This window comes from Ascaphus truei, chromosome 18 (assembly GCF_040206685.1).
Source record: "Ascaphus truei isolate aAscTru1 chromosome 18, aAscTru1.hap1, whole genome shotgun sequence".
Classification (NCBI taxonomy): domain Eukaryota; kingdom Metazoa; phylum Chordata; class Amphibia; order Anura; family Ascaphidae; genus Ascaphus; species Ascaphus truei.
In genome coordinates, this window is record NC_134500.1 from 2,623,907 (window position 1) to 2,650,050 (window position 26,144).

The 26,144-nt window shown below is 48.6% G+C and overlaps 2 protein-coding genes across 8 annotated transcripts in view; one reads left to right on the forward strand and one right to left on the reverse strand.

The window, feature by feature from the left end:
- Positions 1-26,144, forward strand: part of NTRK3 (neurotrophic receptor tyrosine kinase 3) — a 420,101-nt gene that overhangs the window by 60,428 nt on the left and 333,529 nt on the right. The window lies entirely within an intron of this gene.
- The window catches only part of LOC142469318 (uncharacterized), a 79,382-nt gene that overhangs the window by 22,194 nt on the left and 31,044 nt on the right, over positions 1-26,144 (reverse strand). The window contains exons 5-6 of the mRNA XM_075576247.1: positions 4,102-4,209; positions 1,078-1,153 (exon numbers count right to left, since the gene is read on the reverse strand). Coding sequence (XP_075432362.1) covers positions 1,078-1,153; positions 4,102-4,209 — 184 coding nt within the window. The remainder of the gene's footprint in view (positions 1-1,077; positions 1,154-4,101; positions 4,210-26,144) is intronic.

Consider the following 26,144-nt stretch of genomic DNA (forward strand, 5'->3'; position numbering starts at 1 on the left):
CATGTACCCATTGATTGGCATAGTGGTACATCATACCCATATAATATGGGCATGATAAGATATTATAGCAGTCAATGGTCACCCTAATAAAAAAAGCATAAAGGCCAAAAATACACACTAATAAAAGATATACACAAACACCTAAACAACCCAATTCAATAAATAAAAACACTAGCCAACCAATTAAATAAATTAAAGCACTAGCCAACCAATTAAACAAATAAAAGCACTAACCAACCAATCAATTCAATAAATAAAAGCACTAGCCAACCAATTAAATAAATAAAAGCACTAGACAACCAATTAAATAAAAGCACTAGACAACCAATCAATGAAATAAAAAAAAACTAGCCAACACATCATTTAAAACAAGTACCCAACAAAATAAATAATTAATTAAAAACGCTAAACAATCGGAAAATGAAATAAAAACAAGCCATCCAATTTGCAAACAAACAATTTAAGCCAAACAATAAACAGAAAACTAAAAAAACAACAATCAATAGAAATAAAGCATTTGCCAACAAATGAATTGGCTGTCACTGTATTGATTTCTACCTTATACGGCCACAGATTAATACATTATCAGTCAATGGGCAATGAAAAACATAAAAAGAAACAAATACAATTAAAAAAACCTGTAAAAATAAAATTACATACATTAAAAAAATGTCTTACCTTTAGAAGCGTTGACCCTCCAAATCCTGGCAATTCTGCAAGATCTCGTACCGAGACATCATCAAAGTCACTCCAACGCCATCCCCCTTGAAGATCCGGAACAGGAAACAAAATTCTTCTTTCTTTTATCTTCTATCACTGTCTTCTTTCTTCATCTGTCATTATGTCTTTCTTTTCTTCACCCGATACAAAGGTAAGTATCTCTCGAAGCAGGGGTCCCCGGAGCTGAAATTAACACAGTTCCACACCAGAGACGCCATGCTACAATTATATATATATATATATATATATATATATATATATATATATATATATATATATATATATATATATATATATATATATATATACTGTATTTAATAAAATACATATATATTACTGCTTTCAGGTATATGTTACATTGTAAGCTGCCCTTTGGGTGGGGGCGCATTGCGTCTGCAGGATTCTGTGTACGTTGCTGTGCACACTGTCGGTACTATATAAGGAACAAATATTATTATTATGAAACACTGAAAGCTGATATACTTTCATCATGAATCCCCCCATTTTATCACCATGAGGCGGAGGGGGAAGAGGTCGTTCCCGGGAGTGAGCACATGACATGTATACTGGATGTACGAGACTTGGGGCCTCTTCGGAAAAATAGCACATACTATAAACAGACATTTTCCAGAAAAAGAAAGAAAGATGATGTTGTATAAAAGGAGGGGAGAATTTGTAGGAGAGAATGTGTAATAAAACTCCAGTGGGATCATGCATACATGAAATAATATATATAATAGAATGATTAACTTTTTATCCTAGCTTTGCAGACTCTTTGTAACGGGTTCTCTGTATTTGGTGTGACACTGACGTCATTCTCCTGGGGAAAAAACCCTATAAAAACCTCCTAAGCTGCGCAGTGAGAAAATGTCGTAAGTTACTATTAAGCCACACAAGAAGTGAAAAGGTCATGAGCTGAGCTATATTGAAATGCATAAAATGCCTGTGAGGCAGCTGAAGGAAAGAGTCGCCATCTAAATGAGATCCACTGAGATAGCTGCCATTGTTATTGTGATCAAAATGATGATAAGCAATCCCGTTCACAATGCATTAGATATTGTATTTCTCTGATGGATGCACCTAGACACCAGTTATGGAGCGCCTGCCAAGATGCCAGCTTGTTACCTCTTGCTTGACTTGGGCTGGAATAAACATTATTTACGTTGTCTTATATGTCTGAATACGATTCTTCCCGTGGTTTCAGTATGTGGCTTGTGTGAAGTAGTCATTTGATTCTTCAACCAACAGAGCGTAATGTTCAACGTGAGATCAAAGCATGGACTTAAGTCTAAGGGGCTAGATCAGCCGAAATGGGACATTAGGACATTTTCGGCTGATATCGAATAACCCCTGAAAGTTGTACCAACGGAAGCGCAGTATTTTGTTCCTTGGTTTATTTAATCTAATTGTGCTTTCTTCTCCCCTGAAGTCAAGTGGTTTATATAGGGTTAAATGAATCTGAAATCTGTTACAAGTCTTGATGAACATATTCAACCTTAACTCAAAGCAGAAATATCCCATTTGTGATGATGGAGATATTCTTGTTACACTGTAATTACAATACTCCACCAAGTTCAGAATCCATATGTCCACAACTACACTACAGTATGTTAAACAGATAACATGTTTCTTCCCCCTCCCCTCCCCTTAACTGCAATCACTAGTACATATTGTTTAGACTTCATCTGACATGGGCCCTGGGCACTTTATAATTAATAAACATGTTTATTGTTCTTCCCTACAGTGATTACAATCCCTAAACCCTAGACAAGGTTTGAGCTGCTGCGGCATTTCAGTGTACAGTACCCCTCTGTCTGGTAAATTTCCAGTGGATGGAAGAACTAGGCCAGATGTATTGTAACAATGTGTCACAATGGCAGCCAGTTCAGCGGGTTATGGTATAAGCTTTCATTACCAGAAGTACCTGCAGTTTAGGAATACATTACATGCCCTTCAAGTGGTTAAACAAGCACCACACATGCAGATACTGTTATAAAATACACCTGGAAAAGCACTTAAGCTTGAATATAATATAAGGTTTATTGAATTAAGGCCAAATGAATCATCAGATTGTACAACAAACATACAGTATTTATTATATAGTGACTGTATAAGTATAAGCATTCATATTATGCTTATGGATCATTCCATAGTTTCCCATGGAGATAATATTACACAATTAAATTGTTTCTTCATAAGCTCTGGAGGTGAAACTTGGTTAAAATGTAGATACTGTAGTTACATGGTGTAATTACTTGATAATTACCAATGGAACATTCAAAATTGTTATTGATTAACAAGGTTTAATTAGAACCCTCAAAATAAGACCAGTGGACAAAGAGCAGTTAAGCAGTTACTCTGGGCTGCACAGAGATACGTTCCTCATTTAAAGACCTCCTTGTTGGATGTCAGGAGATGAGGGAACTTTCTCTGGCTAATTTGCTGGACATTGGTTATTATTTAATTTATAAAGAACTGCCAGTGTACACTATACTGTACTATAAGCCAGGGGTCCTTAACTACAGTCCTCAAGCCTCCCCTAACATGTCAGGTTCAGGATATCCCTGCTTCAGCACAGGTGGCTCAGTCAGGCCCTGCTTCAGCACAGGTGACTCAATCAGAGGCTCTCCATTTGAGCCACCTGTGCTAAAGCTGGTCTATCCTGAAAACCTGGCTCGAGGCCTGGAGTGGAGCACCGCTGCTCTATGTAATAACAAGATGGGAAGAGCCCAAATTAATGTCAAGATGCCTCGTACTTGGCCAGGTCAGATATAAGTACAGTAATTAGCATCATGTTTGGTTCTATAAATCATTACTCGCCGTGCCCTATAATCATTGGAAATAGGAGGTTAATAAACCAAGGACAGCTCATGGAGATGTATAACCTATATTCGCTCCACTTATCAAAACGGGGAGTCCTAAGAGACTAATATTGAAAACGGGGTTACATGAAGGCAGGAGTCACTTCATCTGCAGTTTGTATCCTAGTGCTGTAACCCTACTTAATTTAAATTATTATAGATATACTTATAAATATATGACCACCAAAGTATATCCAATCAGCCCCTTGGAGTAGTGGAGGACAGGACGTGGACTTCCTACTTGAAACTGTTTAATGCTGGACTGGAGGCGCCTGAAGCATTTAACGATCACTGCAAAATATTGTGAACAACGAGATCCTAATGCCCGACAGGACTTGAGAATGTTGGTTTTGTTTTATGGAATGAAGGGATAAACCTTTGTATTCACACGCTATAAAAATGCTCATTATATTTTCTTTTCTTTGGGTACTTACTGATCTCTGTATACAGGCCCTGCTTTCACAACATCTTACAGCAGCGAGAGACACGGCTAATTCAGAGAGTATTCGTCTATTTATACCTTTTCAGTTGTGATTCCAATTAGAGTATCTGGTGTGAGATTGGAATGTGTGAAGACGCCATGGAAACCAGAAGACGGGGATTCATTTCCATTCATACCGCTGTACATCTATAGTCAATGAAATACAAAAATGTTGCCCTGTTATAATTGCATGAACGCGCTGTGTCTATAATTCTGCGTGTACTTCTGGAGAATGATCCTTCAATTGTAACTCAATCTTAAGGCAATGTTATCCTGTGTTATACTCCATGGGTATGGTGACAAGGTGAGCAATGTGTGCAGCTCATGCCAATGTTCTAAGCTGTTTCTTTTGTGGCAGCAGTCGCTGGCATCGGTAAATATCAGGGGAACGTCTGCAGCCAGGGACGCAGTTCTCATAAAACAGTGAAAACACATCACTCAGCTTTGGCATACAAACTTGGCATTCCTGCATCAAGTGTTTACTTTACTAGAAAAATTAAATAGGATTTGTATGTGAATATTAACTATTTTTGCAGGCTATCCTCTTTTTAAGTAATTTTGGAAAAAGAGCATATTTATTTATTTTGATATTAAGAGAGATTTTTTTGTTTCCACGTCAGTTCAGTGCACATCACATGTATCCCAAATAGAGTGTGTGTATATATATATATATATATATATATATATATATATATAAAAAATATATATATATACACACATACACACATATACACAGTACAGTGTATCTAAACCCCTGTTGTGTGAACAGTGAGAATCTCAAGGATGTCTTCTTTCTATCCCCTTTGTATCTAAAACCCTCTCCCGCCTTAAACCTTTTTCACTGACTGCCCCACACCTCTGGAATGCCCTTCCCCTCAGTACCCGTCTAGCACACTCTCTATCCACCTTTAAGACCCACCTTAAGACACACTTGCTTAAAGAAGCATATGAATAGCACTGTGGATATTCTGAACACATGATACATAAAATTTGGCCCCCTACAGACGCATTTACCAGAACTCCCTCCTACTGTCTCTGTACGTTCTACCTACCTACCAATTAGACTGTAAACTCCTCGGGGCAGGGACTCCTCTTCCTTAATGTTACTTTTATGTCTAAAGCACTTATTCCCATGATCTGTCATTTATATTATCTGTTATTTATTTGATTACCACATGTATCACTACTGTGAAGCGCTATGTACATTAATGGCGCTATATAAATAAAGACATACAATACAATACAATACATTAGCTTATAAGGGTTCCATGTAAAAATGGATTTCAGGCAAAAGGTGACACATTGTGTGCCCATTTGCATGTCATTTCTCAAAATCCCTTGCTGCAGTGGAAGCACTGTATGCTAGGTGATAAAGGTTGAAAGGCAGGACTGCAGACCTGTCTAAGACATGTGAATGTGCTCAGAAGTGATATTCTTTTATTGGCTATATGCTATCGGTGGAGGTTTTTTGTCGCCTTTTTCAGCCACTATAATTTAAATAATGTGCATGATATATATATATATACTAAATGACACATTACTTCCTATGAACCGGAGTAGAAATGTAAAAGTGTAAAGTGACATTTGCACAAAAGTTTGCCTTGTTTGAAAATGAGTGAAATGTCCCCATTTTTGCATAGATACAGATATATATTATGCATACCGGCAGGCCTCGGTTATCCAATGGGATCCGTTCTGGAAGTAGCGTTGGATAGTGAAACCGTTGTAAAGTGAGTCCCATGTTAGTCAGTGGCGGTGAGCGTTGGATAATGCATTCAGGCGTCGAAAAACAGCCCATAGGGTGGTCACTCCACGGAAACAGCCCTCACTAAAATAACTGACGACCTCCATGCTGCCAAAGACAGAGGTCATTACACTCTGCTCATATTACTCAACCTCTCTGCAGCATTTGACACCGTGGACCACCCTCTTCTCCTCCACATTCTCCATACTCTTGGTATTCGGAACAAAGCTCTATCCTGGATCTCATCCTACCTCTCCCATCGTACTTTCAGTGTCTCTTCTGCTAACACCTCCTCCTCCTCTATTGATCTCTCTGTGGGGGTACCCCAGGGCTCTGTCCTGGGACCTCTTCTCTTTTCTCTGTACACGCTCTCTCTAGGTGACCTAATAAAATCTTTTGGGTTTAAATATCACCTCTATGCTGACGACACACAAATATACTTTTCAACACCTGACCTTACACCTGCTGTACAGACCAAAGTTTCTGAATGTCTCTCTGCTATATCATCCTGGATGGCCCTCCGCCGCCTTAAACTCAACATGGCTAAAACAGAGCTCCTCATACTACCTCCCAAACCTGGCCCTACTTCCTCCTTCCACATTGCTGTTGGAACTACGATCATTCACCCAGTAGCCCAAGCACGCTGCCTAGGTGTCACACTCGACTCCTCTCTCACATTTGCCCCTCACATTCAAAACATTTCTAAAACCTGTCGCTTTTTCCTCCGCAATATAACAAAGATACGCCCTTTCCTCTGTTGCTCGACTGCTAAAACTCTGACTCAGGCCCTCATTCTCTCCCGTCTTGATTACTGTAACCTCCTGCTGTCCGGCCTTCCTGCCTCTCACCTGTCTCCCCTACAATCTATCCTAAACGTTGCTGCCAGAATCACTCTACTCTTTCCTAGATCTGTCTCAGCATCTCCCCTCATGAAATCCCTCTCCTGGCTTCCGATCAAATCCCGCACCTCACACTCCATTCTTCTCCTCACTTTTAAAGCTTTACACTCTTCTGCCCCTCCTTACATCTCAGCCCTAATTTCTCGTTATGCACCAACCAGACTCTTGCGTTCTTCTCAAGGATGTCTTCTTTCTACCCCCTTTGTATCTAAAGCCCTCTCCCGCCTTAAACCTTTTTCACTGACTGCCCCACACCTCTGGAATGCCCTTCCCCTCAGTACCCAACTAGCACCCTCTATATCCACCTTTAAGACCCAACTTAAGACACACTTGCTTAAAGAAGCATATGAATCACTGTGGATATTCTGAACACATGATACATAATGCTTGGCCCCCTGCAGACGCACTTACCAGAACTCCCTCCTACTGTCTCTGTACGTTCTCCCTACCTACCAATTAGAATGTAAGCTCCTCGGAGCAGGGACTCCTCTTCCTTAATGTTACTTTTATGTCTGAATCACTTATTCCCATGAACTGTTATTTATATTATCTGTTATTTATTTGATTGCTACATGTATTACTACTGTGAAGCGCTATGTACATTAATGGCGCTATATAAATAAAGACATACAATACAATAAAATTGTAAAGCGTTGGATATGCCTTTCATTGTAAAGTGAAACGTTGGATAGCGAGGACTACCTGTACTGTATATATATATATATATATATATATAGTCGGCAGCCCGGAGCAGTATATAAAGTGCCAGGTGACGGTGCACATTGACTTTCAAAGCTTGCCAAATTTTTTAGGCAAAGCTTTCGGATTTACATGGACATTTTCGTGAAAAAAAGCAAATTTCACCTAGTTCACAATCTTTGGGACAATGTTACACATCTCTAACCCGAGTGCCTTAGTCCCAGGCATTTTCAAAGTTGTGTTATTGAGACACAGGAGGGATTTCTGTATTTTCTCTCTTTCTTGGAAACCTTGTTTTTCTCCGGAGAGTCTTGGCTCGGCAACGGATGCTAACACTGTCTTGTAATCAGCACGCCACCTGCCCAAGAAAGATGGGAACAGCCTCTAACCCGTCAGGGAAACTAGCCCCAATTAGGAGTAAATTAAAAACCAGCCATTTATTATAACTGGGCTTAGAAAGCTGCATTCATTCAAAGCAAGTTTGCCATTTATACTGTATGTTGCACAGTCAGTGTCTTTTCTATCTTGTTCATATGCACAACAGGGTGAATCTCTGATTATAATTCATATTCAGGCTATCACAGGATATACATTGTACACTGTTATTGTTGTTATTTAGTCCTCAGTAATTATAAGTAGCTGTTGCAGTGCTGGGTATGTGCTTCTGGATGCACAAAGGTTCCTTATTCATCAGTTATATTCATTCGTCTGTACCCTGTGTTCACAATATCAAGTATTCCGAGCAAATGGGGAGTGAGAAATGGGGCAGAGTAGAAGAGAACATGTATAATTCATTACTTAGAGCAGCATTTTTGCTACTTAACAGATGTTGTATTTTAACCAATTGCTACTTTGTATTTCTCTCGTCTGTCTCAGAAGTCGACATTCCATTTGATTATTTAGGAACAGAAACAGGCCGCAGAGATGAACGTCTCCATCTGTTATTTTCTGTTCGCAATGTTGGCAGAACAAGTCCAAAAATCCAAAGAGGCTTGGGTAGAAAATGTCACCGCACATCAGCAAGATATAGTAATAGAATATATATAAAAATAGCAGCCTGGCACGTTGAAAGCTGTGCTAGATTGCAGCTGTTCTTTGATTTTTCTGTGCCAGTCAGACCCTTCGGTAACCACTTTCTGTATACTGTACTCGGAATAATATTGACATTCTACACTTCCTCTTCTTTTTGACTTTTGCTTTACCCCAAGTTATATACCACTCCTTGATTTCATCTTTTACTCTGTTCAAGTGTCATACCAATTGGACAGAGTTGCTACCTGTAGTCTTGAGATAGGCATCCAGCTGGCTGCGTAAGTCCATCTCTAACAACTAATATGAAAGATGTCTCTTCTTCGAGTTCTTGTCAGTACTGGTTCAGCCCGCACCCTGCTGTCTCAACATCCTACTGGAAGGCAGCGTGCATATATATTCTCAAGTTAGGCTGTCTTGAGGCTTTAATATATATGCATCTGCCCATCAGGGACACAAAGTTGCAGTTTGAAGTTATGATTGTATGTAATGTAAAATTTTATTCTGTCGCAGAATAAACAACATCATTATAATGATACTGCAGGGAGAAGGAGCAGCTCATTGAATAACACTGACTATAAACAATGAACATACACAATCCCTGCAAGCTCTAACCCCAAAAACATCACATCATATCATATATATTTGTATCAAAAGGATGCTACTGGGTGTGACCAAATGTATCAACAAAAGACAATAATACCCAATGCTAAATCCAATATGACAATATATATATATATAGCTAAATACATAGCTGTTTGTCTTCTCATAAGTAAAAGTCATTTAGTTATACTCTTTGGCCAAAGCGTTATAAGCCTGCAGCCACGTCACGGCATGACCACTCTGCAGCCACATCACAGCATGACCACTCTGCAGCCACGTCACAGCATGACCACTCTGCAGCCACGTCACAGCATGACCACTCTGCAGGTCCTAACACTACCTGTGAATATTCTCATTTACCTCTGCAGTGGAGGGAGAAATATCTCAATATACCAGTCTGCCACAGGTGCATGAAAACACCGGCTACTTACAAAGTGGGGAGGAGTGAACTTAAACCCACTTTTTAGGTAGCAGGTGTTTTCATGCACATGTGCAGGACAGGTCTACTGAGGCATTTCTCCCTTCACTGCAGAGGTAAATGAGAATATTCACAGGTAGTGTTAGGACCTGCAGAGTGGTCATGCCGTGAGCTGGCTGCAGAGTGGTCATGCCGTGAGCTGGCTGCAGAGTGGTCATGCCGTGACCTGGCTGCAGAGTGGTCATGCCGTGACCTGGCTGCAGAGTGGTCATACCGTGACCTGGCTGCAGAGTGGTCATACCGTGACCTGGCTGCAGAGTGGTCATACCGTGACGTGGCTGCAGAGTGGTCATACCGTGACGTGGCTGCAGAGTGGTCATGCCGTGACCTGGCTGCAGAGTGGTCATACCGTGACGTGGCTGCAGGCGTATAATGCTTATAATGCTCTGGCCAACGAGTTTAACGAAATGACCCTTACTCATGAGAAGACAAACAGTTTTAACGATATATGTTTTGTCGTATTGGACGTAGCATTGGGTATTTCTGTCTTTTGTTGTATGACACAGGAATCAGGGGATCCTGGTTCCTGGTGTCGGCTCCTTGTGACCTTGGGCAGTCACTTTATCTCCCTGTGTCTCAGGCACCAAAAACATAGATTGTAAACTCCACGGGGCAGATACTGTGTCTGTAACAATTCTTAATCTGCCACTGGGAGAAAAGCACTATACGAAATAAAGTTATTATTATCATCATCATTATTATTATTATCTTTATTATTATTATTAGGTACTAATAATTTAAAAAAAATCTGAATAAACAAATGAAAGAAAAATAATATATGGCTCGATTTAAACAACTTGTGTGTTAATGAATAGCGTACAAGAGCTATGCGCTATGAAGACACTGCGATAGATTGCACATAAGTATAAGGAAAAACTACCCCTCAAATTTGCAAAGCGGTTTTGTAATCGTGACTTACCGTGCGATATACAATCTTGCATCCGTTAGCTAATTTTGTGAGTTTGGTTTCTCTGTGCATCGGTCCCGGGTGAATCCCAGCGTTAGTGTGGGGGTTTCTCCGTGCATCGGTGCCGGGTGAATCCCAGCGTTAGTGTGGGGGTTTCTCCGGGCATCGGTCCCAGGTGAATCCCGGAGTTAGTGTGGGGGTTTCTCCGTGCATCGGTGCCGGGTGAATCCCAGCGTTAGTGTGGGGGTTTCTCCGGGCATCGGTCCCAGGTGAATCCCAGCGTTAGTGTGGGGGTTTCTCTGTGCATGGTTGCCGGGTGAATCCCAGCGTTAGTGTGGGGGTTTCTCCGTGCATCGGTCCGGGTGAATCCCAGCGTTAGTGTGGGGGTTTCTCCGTGCATCGGTCCGGGTGAATCCCAGTGTTAGTGTGGGGGTTTCTCCGTGCATCGGTCCCGGGTGAATCCCAGCGTTAGTGTGGGGGTTTCTCCGTGCATCGGTGCCGGGTGAATCCCAGCGTTAGTGTGGGGGTTTCTCCGGGCATCGGTCCCAGGTGAATCCCGGAGTTAGTGTGGGGGTTTCTCTGTGCATGGTTGCCGGGTGAATCCCAGCGTTAGTGTGGGGGTTTCTCCGTGCATCGGTCCGGGTGAATCCCAGTGTTAGTGTGGGGGTTTCTCCTTGCATCGGTCCGGGTGAATCCCAGTGTTAGTGTGGGGGTTTCTCCGTGCATCGGTCCCGGGTGAATCCCAGCGTTAGTGTGGGGGTTTCTCCGTGCATCGGTCCCAGGTGAATCCCGGAGTTAGTGTGGGGGTTTCTCCATGCATCGGTCCCGGGTGAATCCCAGCGTTAGTGTGGGGGTTTCTCCGTGCATCGGTCCGGGTGAATCCCAGCGTTAGTGTGGGGGTTTCTCCGTGCATCGGTCCCGGGTGAATCCCAGCGTTAGTGTGGGGGTTTCTCTGTGCATTGTTGCCGGGTGAATACCAGCTTTAGTGTGGGGGTTTCTCTGTGCATCGGTCCGGGTGAATCCCAGCGTTAGTGTGGGGGTTTCTCCGTGCATCGGTCCCGGGTGAATTCCAGCGTTAGTGTGGGGGTTTCTCTGTGCATCGTTGCCGGGTGAATCCCAGTGTTAGTGTGGGGGTTTCTCTGTGCATCGGTCCCGGGTGAATCCCAGCGTTAGTGTGGGGGTTTCTCTGTGCATCGGTCCCGGGTGAATCCCAGCGTTAGTGTGGGGGTTTCTCCGTGCATCGTCCCGGGTGAATCCCAGCGTTAGTGTGGGGGTTTCTCCATGCATCGGTCCCAGGTGAATCCCAGTGTTAGTGTGGGGGTTTCTCCGTGCATCAGTCCCGGGTGAATCCCAGTGTTAGTGTGGGGGTTTCTCCGTGCATCGGTCCCGGGTGAATCCCAGTGTTAGTGTGGGGGGTTTCTCCGTGCATCGGTCCCGGGTGAATCCCAGCGTTAGTGTGGGGGTTTATGCGTGCATCGGTCCCGGGTGAATCCCAGCGTTAGTGTGGGGGTTTCTCCGGGCATCGGTCCCTGGTGAATCCCAATGTTAGTGTGGGGGGTTTCTCCGTGCATCGGTCCCGGGTGAATCCCAGCGTTAGTGTGGGGGTTTCTCCGTGCATCGGTCCCGGGTGAATCACAGAGTTAGTGTGGGGGTTTATGCGTGCATCGGTCCCGGGTGAATCCCAGCGTTAGTGTGGGGGTTTCTCTGTGCCTCGTCCCGGGTGAATCCCAGCGTTAGTGTGGGGGTTTCTCTGTGCCTCGTCCCGGGTGAATCCCAGCGTTAGTGTGGGGGGTTTCTCTGTGCATCGGTCCAGGGTGAATCCAAATGTTAGTGTGGGGGGTTTCTCTGTGCATCGGTCCAGGGTGAATCCAAATGTTAGTGTGGGGGTTTCTCTGTGCATCGGTCCTGGGTGAATCCCAGCATTAGTGTGGAGGTTTCTCCGTGCATCGGTCCCGGGTGAATCCCAGCGTTAGTGTGGGGGTTTCACTGTGCATCGTGCCGGGTGAATCCCAGCGTTAGTGTGGGGGTTTCTCCGTGCATCGGTCCCGGGTGAATGCCAGCGTTAGTGTGGGGGTTTCTCCTTGCATCGGTGCCGGGTGAATCCCAGCGTTAATGTGGGGGTTTCTCCATGTATCGGTCCCGGGTGAATCCCAGCGTTAGTGTGGGGGTTTCTCCGTGCATCGGTCCCAGGTGAATCCCAGCGTTAGTGTGGGGTTTTTTCCGTGTATCGGTCCCGGGTGAATCCCAGCATTAGTGTGGAGGTTTCTCCATGCATTGGTCCTGGGTGAATCCCAGTGTTAGTGTGGGGGTTTCTCTGTGCATCGGTCCTGGGTGAATCCCAGTGTTAGTGTGGGGGTTTCTCTGTGCATCGGTCCCGGGTGAATCCCAGCGATAGTGTGGGGGTTTCTCCGTGCGTTGGTCCCGGGTGAATCCCAGCGTTAGTATGTGGGTTTCTCCGGGCATCGGTCCCGGGTGAAACCCAGCATTAGTGTGTGGGTTTCTCCAGGCATCGGTCCCGGGTGAATCCCAGTGTTAGTGTGGAGATTTCTCCGTGCATCGGTCCCGAGTGAATCCCAGAGTTAGTGTGGGGGTTTCTCCGTGCATTGGTCCCGGGTGAATCCCAGCGTTAGTGTGGGGGTTTCTCCGTGCATGGGTCCCGGGTGAATCCCAGCGTTAGTGTGGGGGTTTCTCCATGCATCGGTCCCGAGTGAATCCCAGCGTTAGTGTGCGGGGTTTCTCCGTGCCTCGTCCCGGGTGAATCCCAGCGTTAGTGTGGGGGTTTCTCTGTGCATCGGTGCCGGGTGAATCCCAGCGTTAGTGTGGGGGTTTCTCCATGCCTCGTCCCAGGTGAATCCCAGTGTTAGTGTGGGGGTTTCTCCGTGCATCGGTGCCGGGTGAATCCCAGCGTTAGTGTGGGGGTTTCTCCGTGCATCGGTCCCGGGTGAATCCCAGTGTTAGTGTGGGGGTTTCTCCGTGTATCGGTCCCGGGTGAATCCCAGCGTTAGTGTGGGGGGTGTCTCCGTGCATCGGTCCCGGGTGAATCCCAGCGTTAGTGTGGGGGTTTCTCAGTGCATCGGTCCCGGGTGAATCCCAGCGTTAGTGTGGGGGTTTCTCCGTGCATCGGTCCCGGGTGAATCCCAGCGTTAGTGTGGGGGTTTCTCCGTGCATCGTGCCGGGTGAATCCCAGCGTTAGTGTGGGGGTTTCTCCGTGCATCGGTGCCGGGTGAATCCCAGCGTTAGTGTGGGGGTTTCTCCGTGCATCGTGCCGGGTGAATCCCAGTGTTAGTGTGGGGGGTTTCTCCGTGCATCGGTCCCGGGTGAATCACAGTGTTAGTGTGGGGGTTTCTCTGTGCATCGGTCCCGGGTGAATCCCAGCGTTAGTGTGGGGGGTTTCTCCGTGCATCGGTCCCGGGTGAATCCCAGTGTTAGTGTGGGGGTTTCTCCGTGCATCGGTCCCGGGTGAATCCCAGCGTTAGTGTGGGGGGTGTCTCCGTGCATCGGTCCCGGGTGAATCCCAGCGTTAGTGTGGGGGTTTCTCCGTGCATCGGTCCCGGGTGAATCCCAGCGTTAGTGTGGGGGTTTCTGCGTGCATCGGTCCCGGGTGAATCCCAGCGTTAGTGTGGGGGGTTTCTCCGTGCATCGGTCCCGGGTGAATCCCAGTGTTAGTGTGGGGGTTTCTCCGTGCATCGGTCCCGGGTGAATCCCAGCGTTAGTGTGGGGGGTGTCTCCGTGCATCGGTCCCGGGTGAATCCCAGCGTTAGTGTGGGGGTTTCTCCGTGCATCGGTCCCGGGTGAATCCCAGCGTTAGTGTGGGGGTTTCTGCGTGCATCGGTCCCGGGTGAATCCCAGCGTTAGTGTGGGGGTTTCTCTGTGCATCGGTGCCGGGTGAATCCCAGTGTTAGTGTGGGGGTTTCTCCGTGCATCGTCCCGGGTGAATCCGAGAGTTAGTGTGGGGGTTTCTCCGGGCATAGGTCCCAGGTGAATCCCAGCGTTAGTGTGGGGGTTTCTCCGTGCATCGTCCCGGGTGAATCCCAGCGTCAGTGTGGGGGGTTTCTCCATGCATCGGTCCCAGGTGAATCCCGGAGTTAGTGTGGGGGTTTCTCTGTGCATCGTCCCGGGTGAATCCCAGCATTAGTGTGGGGGGTTTCTCCGTGCATCGGTCCCGGGTGAATCCCAGCGTTAGTGTGGGGGGTTTCTCCTTGCATCGGTCCCGGGTGAATCCCAGCGTTAGTGTGGGGGTTTCTCCTTGCATCGGTCCCGGGTGAATCCCAGTGTTAGTGTGGGGGTTTTCTCCATGCATCGGTGCCGGGTGAATCCCAGCGTTAGTGTGGGGGTTTCTCCTTGCATCGGTCCCGGGTGAATCCCAGCGTTAGTGTGGGGGTTTCTCCGTGCATCGGTCCCGGGTGAATCCCAGTGTTAGTGTGGGGGTTTCTCCTTGCATCGGTCCCGGGTGAATCCCAGCGTTAGTGTGGGGGTTTCTCCGTGCATCGGTCCCGGGTGAATCCCAGTGTTAGTGTGGGGGTTTCTCCTTGCATCGGTGCCGGGTGAATCCCAGTGTTAGTGTGGGGGTTTCTCCGTGCATCGGTCCCAGGTGAATCCCGGAGTTAGTGTGGGGGTTTCTCCGTGCCTCGTCCCGGGTGAATCCCAGCGTTAGTGTGGGGGTTTCTCTGTGCATCGGTGCCGGGTGAATCCCAGCGTTAGTGTGGGGGTTTCTCCGTGCATCGGTCCCGGGTGAATCCCAGCGTTAGTGTGGGGGTTTCTCCGTGCATCGGTCCCGGGTGAATCCCAGCGTTAGTGTGGGGGTTTCTCTGTGCATCAGTCCCGGGTGAATCCCAGCGTTAGTGTGGAGGTTTCTCCGTGCATCGGTCCCGGGTGAATCCCAGCGTTAGTGTGGAGGTTTCTCTGTGCATCGGTCCCGGGTGAATCCCAGCGTTGGTGTGGGGGTTTCTCTGTGCATCGGTGCCGGGTGAATCTGAGCGTTAGTGTGGGGGTTTCTCCGTGCATCGGTCCCGGGTGAATCCCAGCGTTAGTGTGGGGGTTTCTCTGGGCATCGGTCCCAGGTGAATCCCGGAGTTAGTGTGGGGGTTTCTCCATGCATCGGTCCCGGGTGAATCCCAGCGTTAATGTGGGGGTTTCTCCGTGCATCGGTCCCGGGTGAATCCCAGCGTTAGTGTGGGGGGTTTCTCTGTGCATCGGTACCGGGTGAATCCCAGCGTTAGTGTGGGGGTTTCTCCGTGCATCGGTCCCGGGTGAATCCCAGCGTTAGTGTGGGGGTTTCTCCGGGCATCGGTCCCAGGTGAATCCCGGAGTTAGTGTGGGGGTTTCTCCGTGTATCGGTCCAGGGTGAATCCCAGCGTTAGTGTGGGGGTTTCTCCGGGCATCGGTCCCAGGTGAATCCCGGAGTTAGTGTGGGGGTTTCTCCGTGCATCGGTCCCGGGTGAATCCCAGCGTTAGTGTGGGAGTTTCTCCGTGCATCGGTCCCGGGTGAATCCCAGCGTTAGTGTGGGGGTTTCTCCGGGCATCGGTCCCAGGTGAATCCCGGAGTTAGTGTGGGGGTTTCTCCGTGCATCGGTCCCGGGTGAATCCCAGCGTTAGTGTGGGGGTTTCTCTGTGTATCGGTCCCGGGTGAATCCCAGCGTTAGTGTGGGGGTTTCTCCGGGCATAGGTCCCAGGTGAATCCCGGAGTTAGTGTGGGGGGTTTCTCCGTGCATCGGTCCTGGGTGAATCCCAGAGTTAGTGTGGGGGTTTCTCCGTGCATCGGCCCCGGGTGAATCCCAGTGTTAGTGTGGGGGGTTTCTCCGTGCATCGGTCCCGGGTGAATCCCAGAGTTAGTGTGGGGGTTTCTCCGTGCATCGGTCCCGGGTGAATCCCAGCGTTAGTGTGGGAGTTTCTCCGTGCATCGGTCCCGGGTGAATCCCAGCGTTAGTGTGGGGGTTTCTCCGGGCATCGGTCCCAGGTGAATCCCGGAGTTAGTGTGGGGGTTTCTCCGTGCATCGGTCCCGGGTGAATCCCAGCGTTAGTGTGGGGGTTTCTCTGTGTATCGGTCCCGGGTAAATCCCAGCGTTAGTGTGGGGGTTTCTCCGGGCATAGGTCCCAGGTGAATCCCGGAGTTAGTGTGGGGGGTTTCTCCGTGCATCGGTCCTGGGTGAATCCCAGAGTTAGTGTGGGGGTTTCTCCGTGCATCGGTCCCGGGTGAATCCCAGCGTTAGTGTGGAGGTTTCTCCTTGCATCGGTGCCGGGTGAATCCCAGCGTTAGTGTGGGGGTTTCTCCGTGCATCGGTGCCGGGTGAATCCCAGCGTTAGTGTGGGGGTTTCTCTGTGCATTGGTGCCGGGTGAATCCCAGCGTTAGTGTGGGGGTTTCTCTGTGTATCGGTCCCGGGTGAATCCCAGCGTTAGTGTGGGGGTTTCTCCGGGCATAGGTCCCAGGTGAATCCCGGAGTTAGTGTGGGGGGTTTCTCCGTGCATCGGTCCTGGGTGAATCCCAGAGTTAGTGTGGGGGTTTCTCCGTGCATCGGTCCCGGGTGAATCCCAGCGTTAGTGTGGAGGTTTCTCCTTGCATCGGTGCCGGGTGAATCCCAGCGTTAGTGTGGGGGTTTCTCCGTGCCTCGTCCCGGGTGAATCCCAGCGTTAGTGTGGAGGTTTCTCCGTGCATCGGTCCCGGGTGAATCCCAGAGTTAGTGTGGGGGGTTTCTGCGTGCATCGGTGCCGGGTGAATCCCAGTGTTAGTGTGGGGGGTTTCTCCGTGCATCGGTCCCGGGTGAATCCCAGCGTTAGTGTGGGGGTTTCTCTGTGCATCGGCCCCGGGTGAATCCCAGCGTTAGTGTGGGGGTTTCTCCGTGCCTCGTCCCGGGTGAATCCCAGCGTTAGTGTGGGGGGTTTCTCTGTGCATCGGTCCCGGGTGAATCCCAGCGTTAGTGTGGGGGTTTCTCCGTGCCTCGTCCCGGGTGAATCCCAGCGTTAGTGTGGGGGGTTTCTCTGTGCATCGGTCCCGGGTGAATCCCAGCGTTGGTGTGGAGGTTTCTCCGTGCATCGGTCCCGGGTGAATCCCAGCGTTAGTGTGGGGGTTTCTATGTGCATCGGTCCCGGGTGAATCCCAGCGTTAGTGTGGGGGTTTCTCTGTGCATCGGTGCCGGGTGAATCCAAGCGTTAGTGTGGGGGGTTTCTCCGTGCCTCGTCCCGGGTGAATCCCAGCGTTAGTGTGGGGGGTTTCTCCGTGCCTCGTCCCGGGTGAATCCCAGTGTTAGTGTGGGGGTTTCTCCGTGCATCGGTGCTGGGTGAATCCCAGCGTTAGTGTGGGGGTTTCTCCGTGCCTCGTCCCGGGTGAATCCCAGCGTTAGTGTGGGGGGTTTCTCCGTGCATCGGTCCCGGGTGAATCCCAGCGTTAGTGTGGGGGGTTTCTCTGTGCATCGGTGCCGGGTGAATCCGAGCGTTAGTGTGGGGGTTTCTCCATGCATCGGTCCCGGGTGAATCCCAGCGTTAGTGTGGGGGTTTCTCCATGCATCGGTCCCGGGTGAATCCCAGCGTTAGTGTGGGGGTTTCTCCGTGTATCGGTGCCGGGTGAATCCCAGCGTTAGTGTGGGGGTTTCTCAATGCATCGGTGCCAGGTGAATCCCAGAGTTAGTGTGGGGGGTTTCTCCGTGCATCGGTGCCGGGTGAATCCCAGAGTTAGTGTGGGGGGTTTCTCCGTGCATCGGTGCCGGGTGAATCCCAGTGTTAGTTTGGGGGTTTCTCCTTGCATCGGTGCCGGGTGAATCCCAGAGTTAGTGTGGGGGGTTTCTCCGTGCATCGGTGCCGGGTGAATCCCAGCGTTAGTGTGGGGGTTTCTCCTTGCATCGGTCCCGGGTGAATCCCAGCGTTAGTGTGGGGGTTTCTCTGTGCATCGGTCCCGGGTGAATCCCAGCATTAGTGTGGGGGTTTCTCCGTGCATCGGTCCTGGGTGAATCCCAGTGTTAGTGTGGGGGTTTCTCCTTGCATCGGTGCCGGGTGAATCCCAGCGTTAGTGTGGGGGTTTCCCTGTGCATCGGTCCCGGGTGAATCCCAGCGTTAGTGTGGGGGTTTCTCTGTGCATCGGTCCCGGGTGAATCCCAGCGTTAGTGTGGGGGTTTCTCCATGCATCGGTCCCGGGTGAATCCCAGCGTTAGTGTGGGGGTTTCTCTGTGCATCGGTCCCGGGTGAATCCCAGCGTTAGTGTGGGGGTTTCTCTGTGCATCGGTCCCGGGTGAATCCCAGCGTTAGTGTGGGGGTTTCTCTGTGCATCGGTCCCGGGTGAATCCCAGCGTTAGTGTGGGGGGTTTCTCCGTGTATTGGTGCCGGGTGAATCCCAGCGTTAGTGTGGGGGTTTCTCCGTGCATCGGTGCCGGGTGAATCCCAGCGTTAGTGTGGGGGTTTCTCCGTGCCTCGTCCCGGGTGAATCCCAGAGTTAGTGTGGGGGTTTCTCCATGCATCGGTCCCGGGTGAATCCCAGCGTTAGTGTGGGGGTTTCTCCGTGTATCGGTGCCGGGTGAATCCCAGCGTTAGTGTGGGGGTTTCTCAATGCATCGGTGCCGGGTGAATCCCAGAGTTAGTGTGGGGGGTTTCTCCGTGCATCGGTGCCGGGTGAATCCCAGAGTTAGTGTGGGGGGTTTCTCCGTGCATCGGTGCCGGGTGAATCCCAGTGTTAGTTTGGGGGTTTCTCCTTGCATCGGTGCCGGGTGAATCCCAGAGTTAGTGTGGGGGGTTTCTCCGTGCATCGGTGCCGGGTGAATCCCAGCGTTAGTGTGGGGGTTTCTCCTTGCATCGGTCCCGGGTGAATCCCAGCGTTAGTGTGGGGGTTTCTCTGTGCATCGGTCCCGGGTGAATCCCAGCATTAGTGTGGGGGTTTCTCCGTGCATCGGTCCTGGGTGAATCCCAGTGTTAGTGTGGGGGTTTCTCCTTGCATCGGTGCCGGGTGAATCCCAGCGTTAGTGTGGGGGTTTCCCTGTGCATCGGTCCCGGGTGAATCCCAGCGTTAGTGTGGGGGTTTCTCTGTGCATCGGTCCCGGGTGAATCCCAGCGTTAGTGTGGGGGTTTCTCCATGCATCGGTCCCGGGTGAATCCCAGCGTTAGTGTGGGGGTTTCTCTGTGCATCGGTCCCGGGTGAATCCCAGCGTTAGTGTGGGGGTTTCTCTGTGCATCGGTCCCGGGTGAATCCCAGCGTTAGTGTGGGGGTTTCTCTGTGCATCGGTCCCGGGGTGAATCCCAGCGTTAGTGTGGGGGGTTTCTCCGTGTATTGGTGCCGGGTGAATCCCAGCGTTAGTGTGGGGGTTTCTCCATGCATCGGTGCCGGGTGAATCCCAGCGTTAGTGTGGGGGTTTCTCCTTGCATCGGTCCCGGGTGAATCCCAGGGTTAGTGTGGGGGGTTTCTCCGTGCATCGGTGCCGGGTGAATCCCAGAGTTAGTGTGGGGGGTTTCTCCGTGCATCGGTGCCGGGTGAATCCCAGCGTTAGTGTGGGGGGTTTCTCAGTGCATCGGTGCCGGGTGAATCCCAGCGTTAGTGTGGGGGTTTCTCCGTGCATCGGTCCCGGGTGAATCCCAGTGTTAGTGTGGGGGTTTCTCCGTGCATCGGTCCCGGGTGAATCCCAGTGTTAGTGTGGGGGTTTCTCCTTGCATCGGTCCCGGGTGAATCCCAGTGTTAGTGTGGGGGTTTCTCCGTGCATCGGTCCCGGGTGAATCCCAGTGTTAGTGTGGGGGTTTCTCCGTGCATCGGTCCCGGGTGAATCCCAGTGTTAGTGTGGGGGTTTCTCCTTGCATCGGTGCCGGGTGAATCCCAGCGTTAGTGTGGAGGTTTCTCTGTGCATCGGTCCCGGGTGAATCCCAGCGTTAGTGTGGGGGTTTCTCTGTGCATCGGTCCCGGGTGAATCCCAGCGTTAGTGTGGGGGTTTCTCTGTGCATCGGTCCCGGGTGAATCCCAGCGTTAGTGTGGGGGTTTCTCTGTGCATCGGTCCCGGGTGAATCCCAGCGTTAGTGTGGGGGGTTTCTCTGTGCATCGGTGCTGGGTGAATCCCAGCGTTAGTGTGGGGGGTTTCTCCGTGCATCGGTCCTGGGTGAATCCCAGTGTTAGTGTGGGTGGTTTCTCCGTGCATCGTGCCGGGTGAATCCCAGCGTTAGTGTGGGGGTTTCTCCTTGCATCGGTCCCGGGTGAATCCCAGCGTTAGTGTGGGGGGTTTCTCCGTGCATCGGTCCCGGGTGAATCCCAGCGTTAGTGTGGGGGTTTCTCCGTGCATCGGTCCCGGGTGAATCCCAGCGTTAGTGTGGGGGGTTTCTCCGTGCATCGGTGCCGGGTGAATCCCAGCGTTAGTGTGGGGGTTTCTCCGTGCATCGGTCCCGGGTGAATCCCAGCGTTAGTGTGGGGGGTTTCTCCGTGCATCGTCCCGGGTGAATCCCAGCGTTAGTGTGGGGGTTTCTCTGTGCATCGGTGCCGGGTGAATCCCAGCGTTAGTGTGCGGGGTTTCTCCGTGCATCGGTCCCGGGTGAATCCCAGCGTTAGTGTGGGGGTTTCTCTGTGCATCGGTGCCGGGTGAATCCCAGCGTTAGTGTGGGGGTTTCTCCGTGCATCGGTCCCGGGTGAATCCCAGTGTTAGTGTGGGGGTTTCTCCGTGCATCGGTGCCGGGTGAATCCCAGCGTTAGTGTGGGGTTTCTCCGTGCATCGGTCCCGGGTGAATCCCAGCGTTAGTGTGGGGGTTTCTCCGTGCATCTGTCCCGGGTGAATCCCAGCGTTAGTGTGGGGGGTTTCTCCGTGCATCGTCCCGGGTGAATCCCAGCGTTAGTGTGGGGGTTTCTCCGTGCATCGGTCCAAGTGAATCCCAGCGGTAATGTTGGGGTTTCTCTGTGCATCGTGCCGGGTGAATCCCAGCGTTAGTGTGGGGGTTTCTCTGTGCATCGGTCCCGGGTGAATCCAGCGTTAGTGTGGAGGTTTCTTCATGTCCAAAATAATTTATTATTAGCATTTAACAAACGTGAATTCTCACCAAACATTCTGCAAGGAAAATTGCTCATTCAGACTGCCCATGAGGGTCAGTCTCATACTTGGCATAGCCAAGATTACATGTAGTGTCTGACAATCAATGTCCAGTTATTGGCCCCAGTTTGGTGTTGCCTGGCAGCGCTGCTGATCAAGCTGCAAAACATCTCACAAGACAAAGGCAAACGTTTCTGGGACTCGCTTCAAAAAGTAAATAATTAGTAGGAGAAAGAAAACCAGGTTTACAAACTTATCTGCACATTTGCACCCAGCATCCTATAGGTGCTAAAACACGAGTGATGCCATTTTTCTATGTTATGGATCCATACATGGGTTACATAACAGGGATGGAAACCGATTTTAACGAGAACATCACTAATTTGATTTTGGATACTACAAACTAACAGTACTTTAGTTCAGATTGTCCTGAAACAATTATTGTAGTTTTTCGGCACCTTGCCATATTTATATGTATATGTAAATATTGTTTTTATCTTATATTTGGATTAGAATTGACTAAAATAGGCACATTTGCTGAACTTGGACAACAAAGGTTAGCACAAATAACTATTCACTTTATTATTATTAATGGTACCAAAGGATTCCGTTGAAATCAGAAGGCCCAATTTATTGCCTCTCCAAGGTGGGTTGTTAGCTACGTCTTTATATTTAGTGAGGCAGTGAAATCATTGACCAATGTGTACTTATCATTGATTCAGAATTCTAGTCAATTGTTTTTTCACAATGCATGTGGTGACCGGTCCGTGTCTTGGGGCCAGTTTGCTTTATGGCTCGAGTATCACTAAAGGCAGCTGAACACTGACCAATAATGGATTTTCAAGTGATTGCATTGAGCATTGGGTGGCAGGCTCTAAAGACCCAACGTGTACTTTGGAGAAGACAGAATAGTAATGTCCCTTATGATTTACAGTGAATTTCGTTTTTACGGCTGGGAAAACCATGCTACCATAAAAATCTCCTTTCTACCCCAAATCACATATTTCAATCTGACTGTACTGGTTTCCCATGCTGGCTACGGGCGCATTGTATTTTGTTTCTAGGAATGAATACTCTGCTTATTGTGCCGAAGCTTCCCGAGTAAGATGCCAGAAATGGAGGACTCTTTTTGCCATTCATTTTTTTTTTTTTATATTTTTATTCCTTTATTGGTGTCTTTTAAAGTACATAAATGTGGATATTGATTATAACATTCACAGCATAGCATAACAAATCATTGTGAAATACAGGCACATGGCAGTGAGGGATTCTGAGACACACAATAAACCTTTTTTCCTACTTTCAGTAGTGAAAGAGAGGGGATGACGAGGGACGGGTGGATAGTTGGGAACGACATGGAGAAAAGAGAGGGGGAGAGAGGGGTGGAGGGGGGGGGGAAGGGATTGTGGCGGGTAGGGCGCATCGGCCCTCGGCCCCGAGGGTATCCGAGTTGGACCAGGGCTTGCATCAGTGTCGGGGCTCCATTCATTTTTTTTAACATTTCCTCAGGGTTCATTTGTTAGTTTTACTTGAATGTGTGTTTCAGATGGGAACATTTTATTCTCAGTGTCTTTGCCCAAGCGTTAGTGTATGCACAAATATCCCCATGTGCAAATCGGAAATATCGGCACTTGCGATGGTTGAGCAGTTAGGACCATGGACACTACATTATAATATGACTTTACAAATGTGTATTATTCACACCCCAGCCCCTTCAACGTGGTCAGCTAAGTGTGGCAAGTAAAAGGGTGTCTACCTATCTCCCCGTATTAGAAACATAGGAACGTGCTGTATGGGAAGAATCACATTTTCTAATAACATAAATAAACGCGGTGACGCTTCATAAGTTATTCAAGCAACGCAAGTGTTTGATTAGAAGAGGAGGCAGGGATGTACTACTCGATACTGTGCCGCTAATAATTATTACTTTGGTGCCTAATGCTGGGTAAAGTAATATCTGGTCAAGACCATTTCCAATGAGTTGTGCTTCCCTTTGGCATTTAAATCATATATAGAGAGACGTACAGAAAACTAACAATGCGCGAGCCGACCCCGTGTCTCACACAGGCTTCCCAAGCCCCGCCAAACATTATACCGTTTTTAAACTTAAACACTCTGGTTGTGGGCATGTAAATTAGCACATGAAGAGCCTTTGAAGCAGCATTTCCTCTCACCCGTTTTTTTTGTCTTAACCCTTTGCATGCCCCAAGACGTAGGCCCTCCAGGGGCCCCACCACGATGTAGTACCTGCGTCACGCCAAATAAGGGATTTTATTGCAGTTTAGATCGCTCCTTGCGTTCCCATTGAGCGCAGGACGGAAATGGGAGAGAAATCCTCTTCTGTTTCTGTATTAAGGGCTTCCATAGTGGGAGGCCGTGGTCCTCCGGCACTCAAAGGGTTAATACATGAAGAATGCCATTATCCAAGCTGCCGATTGATCCATTTTCCTGGGATCGATCGGCAAAGATTCTGCTTCCCAGGCCGCACCATATGGCCGACTATTTCAAAGAGGATGTGGTGGCTTCCTAAATCGTTACTATTAGCAACCCAAGGAAGCTTAATACATTAAAACCCATTAAAAAGACATAAAGAGTGAAAAGAAATGTAAAGTAAATGCAGCAAGTATTATCTAATACTACACAACGGATCTATTTAGAAAACGCACCCCCTATTGTGACTGAAATGCTGCGATAACTCCGCAAACTCCTCGACTCGATTTTACATTTGGATTTTTGTACTGTATTCCCACTGGAGGATCTGCCGGAGATAAACTTTGCCCCCCGTGGCTCCCAACACACCCGTTCAGTGGCTGGTGTTCCAGCTCTCTTTAGGGAAATCAAATGACCACGACATCTCGTGAGTTCGGCAGGCACAACATCATTGGGGGTAACGTGGTATCTTAATGAGTGACTGTAGGCACCATCTTTAAATGTCTACAAAGCCCCACCGCCAACTAACCGGTAAATATCTCGCGAAGCAGGGGGTCCTTAGAGCTAAATATAGCCCGGTTCAGCCCTCGTGGACCAGAGCAATTTTATGTCCAAATATGCGTGTCCTACAAGCCAAAGAAGGATGGGGGGTCGTGTTGGTCCTTTCTTCCATATAGTAACAAAGGAGGGAGGGGGGGGGGGGTATGATACCTTTTATTGGACCAGCAAGTAGTTGATCTGTTACAAGCTTTCCAACCTCTCAGGGACCTTCATTTGTCCTACAAACTGATTTCTGTAATGCACATTATGAGACAATAACATGAGGCAAGCTCATTTACATTCGAGCAAAGTATGCTTATAGAATTTGTGTTCTTAATTCTGCCTGGAGGAGAATTGTGGTAGATGCAAAGTTTTGAAGCCTTCTAACTTTTGGGGGTTCTGTATGAATCAGGGAAAATGAATCATAAATACGCACACGCACAGTCATGCTGTTAATTCAAAGATAAAAAAAACACATAATTGAAAATCTCTCCCACACACAAACAATAAAGAAATCCGAATTGAATTTATGATTGTGTTTTCTAATGCAGAACATACAGTAAGGCTCAAATAAAAGGCATTCATTCTAATGTATTTAGCACTACCATAAATTGTGGAACAATTATATTAAGAAATGTGTTGCTTATGTCTAAAAATGAAATGTATGGCTCAAATTTGAGATATTTCATGCAGAAAACAGCTACAGCAGGGTTCTCAACTCCAGTCCTCCAGATCCCCAACAGGTCAGGCTTTCAGCATATCCCTGCTTCAGCACAGGTGTTGCAATCTTTGACTGAGCCTCTGATTAAGCACCGACTGAAGCAGGGACTGATTGAGCCACCTGTGCTGAAGCAGGGATATCCTGAATACCTGACCAGTGGGGGGGGGGGGGGGGGTTGGGCTTGAGGACTGGGGTTGAGAACCCCTGGGCTAAAGTGAAAAATATATACTTCTTCACATTGTTAATAAATCGAGTTACTTGGAAGATGTGTTTTATAGTTAATTTGTAATCTACCTAGAGCTAGAACTTGATGGAATAGTGTGTGCTGTGTGAATAAACCAGGACAGTTTATAACCACTTCTTGGAGGCCTACAATTCATGGCTCAGAAGGGTTGAAGATGAGAGTGAGGGCCGGAAGGGTTATGTATTTCAGTGTGGGTGATTATAGTTTTAGACGCCATCATCTTGAAGGATCTCATCAGAGGACTGGAGCTGTAAGTGTAAGAGGACTGGAGCTGTAAGTGTAACAGCCTGAAGATGTTTTCAGAAATAAGTCGCCTGGAGAATTTAAAATAGTCATAGAGCAGATAATGATCTCATAAGTAGATTTAAAGCAAAGAATACTTCACGCAGAGGTATTATATGTGTGCTGTCCAGGGAGAAATCTCGCAGAATAAAGAAATGGGGCGAGTGCCTGACTGTCACTGACTGAGATTAATGAGATCAAGTCCACAAGATTTATGGGAGGCCCATCGGTACTGAAGGGGTTAAAGGAACGACGCTGGCTTTCAAGTATAAGACTACCCGTGTCCGTGCGGGTGTGTGTCTGTGCTGGGAAGGAATGCGGGTGTGTGTCTGTGCTGGGAAGGAATGCGGGTGTGTGTCTGTGCTAGGAATGAATGCGGGTGTGTGTCTGTGCTGGGAAGAAATGCAGGTGTGTGTCTGTGCTGGGAATGAATGCGGGTGTGTGTCCGGGCTGGAAAGAAATGCGGGTGTCTGTCTGTGCTGGGAAGGAATGCGGGTGTGTGTCTGTGCTGGGAATGAATGCGGGTGTG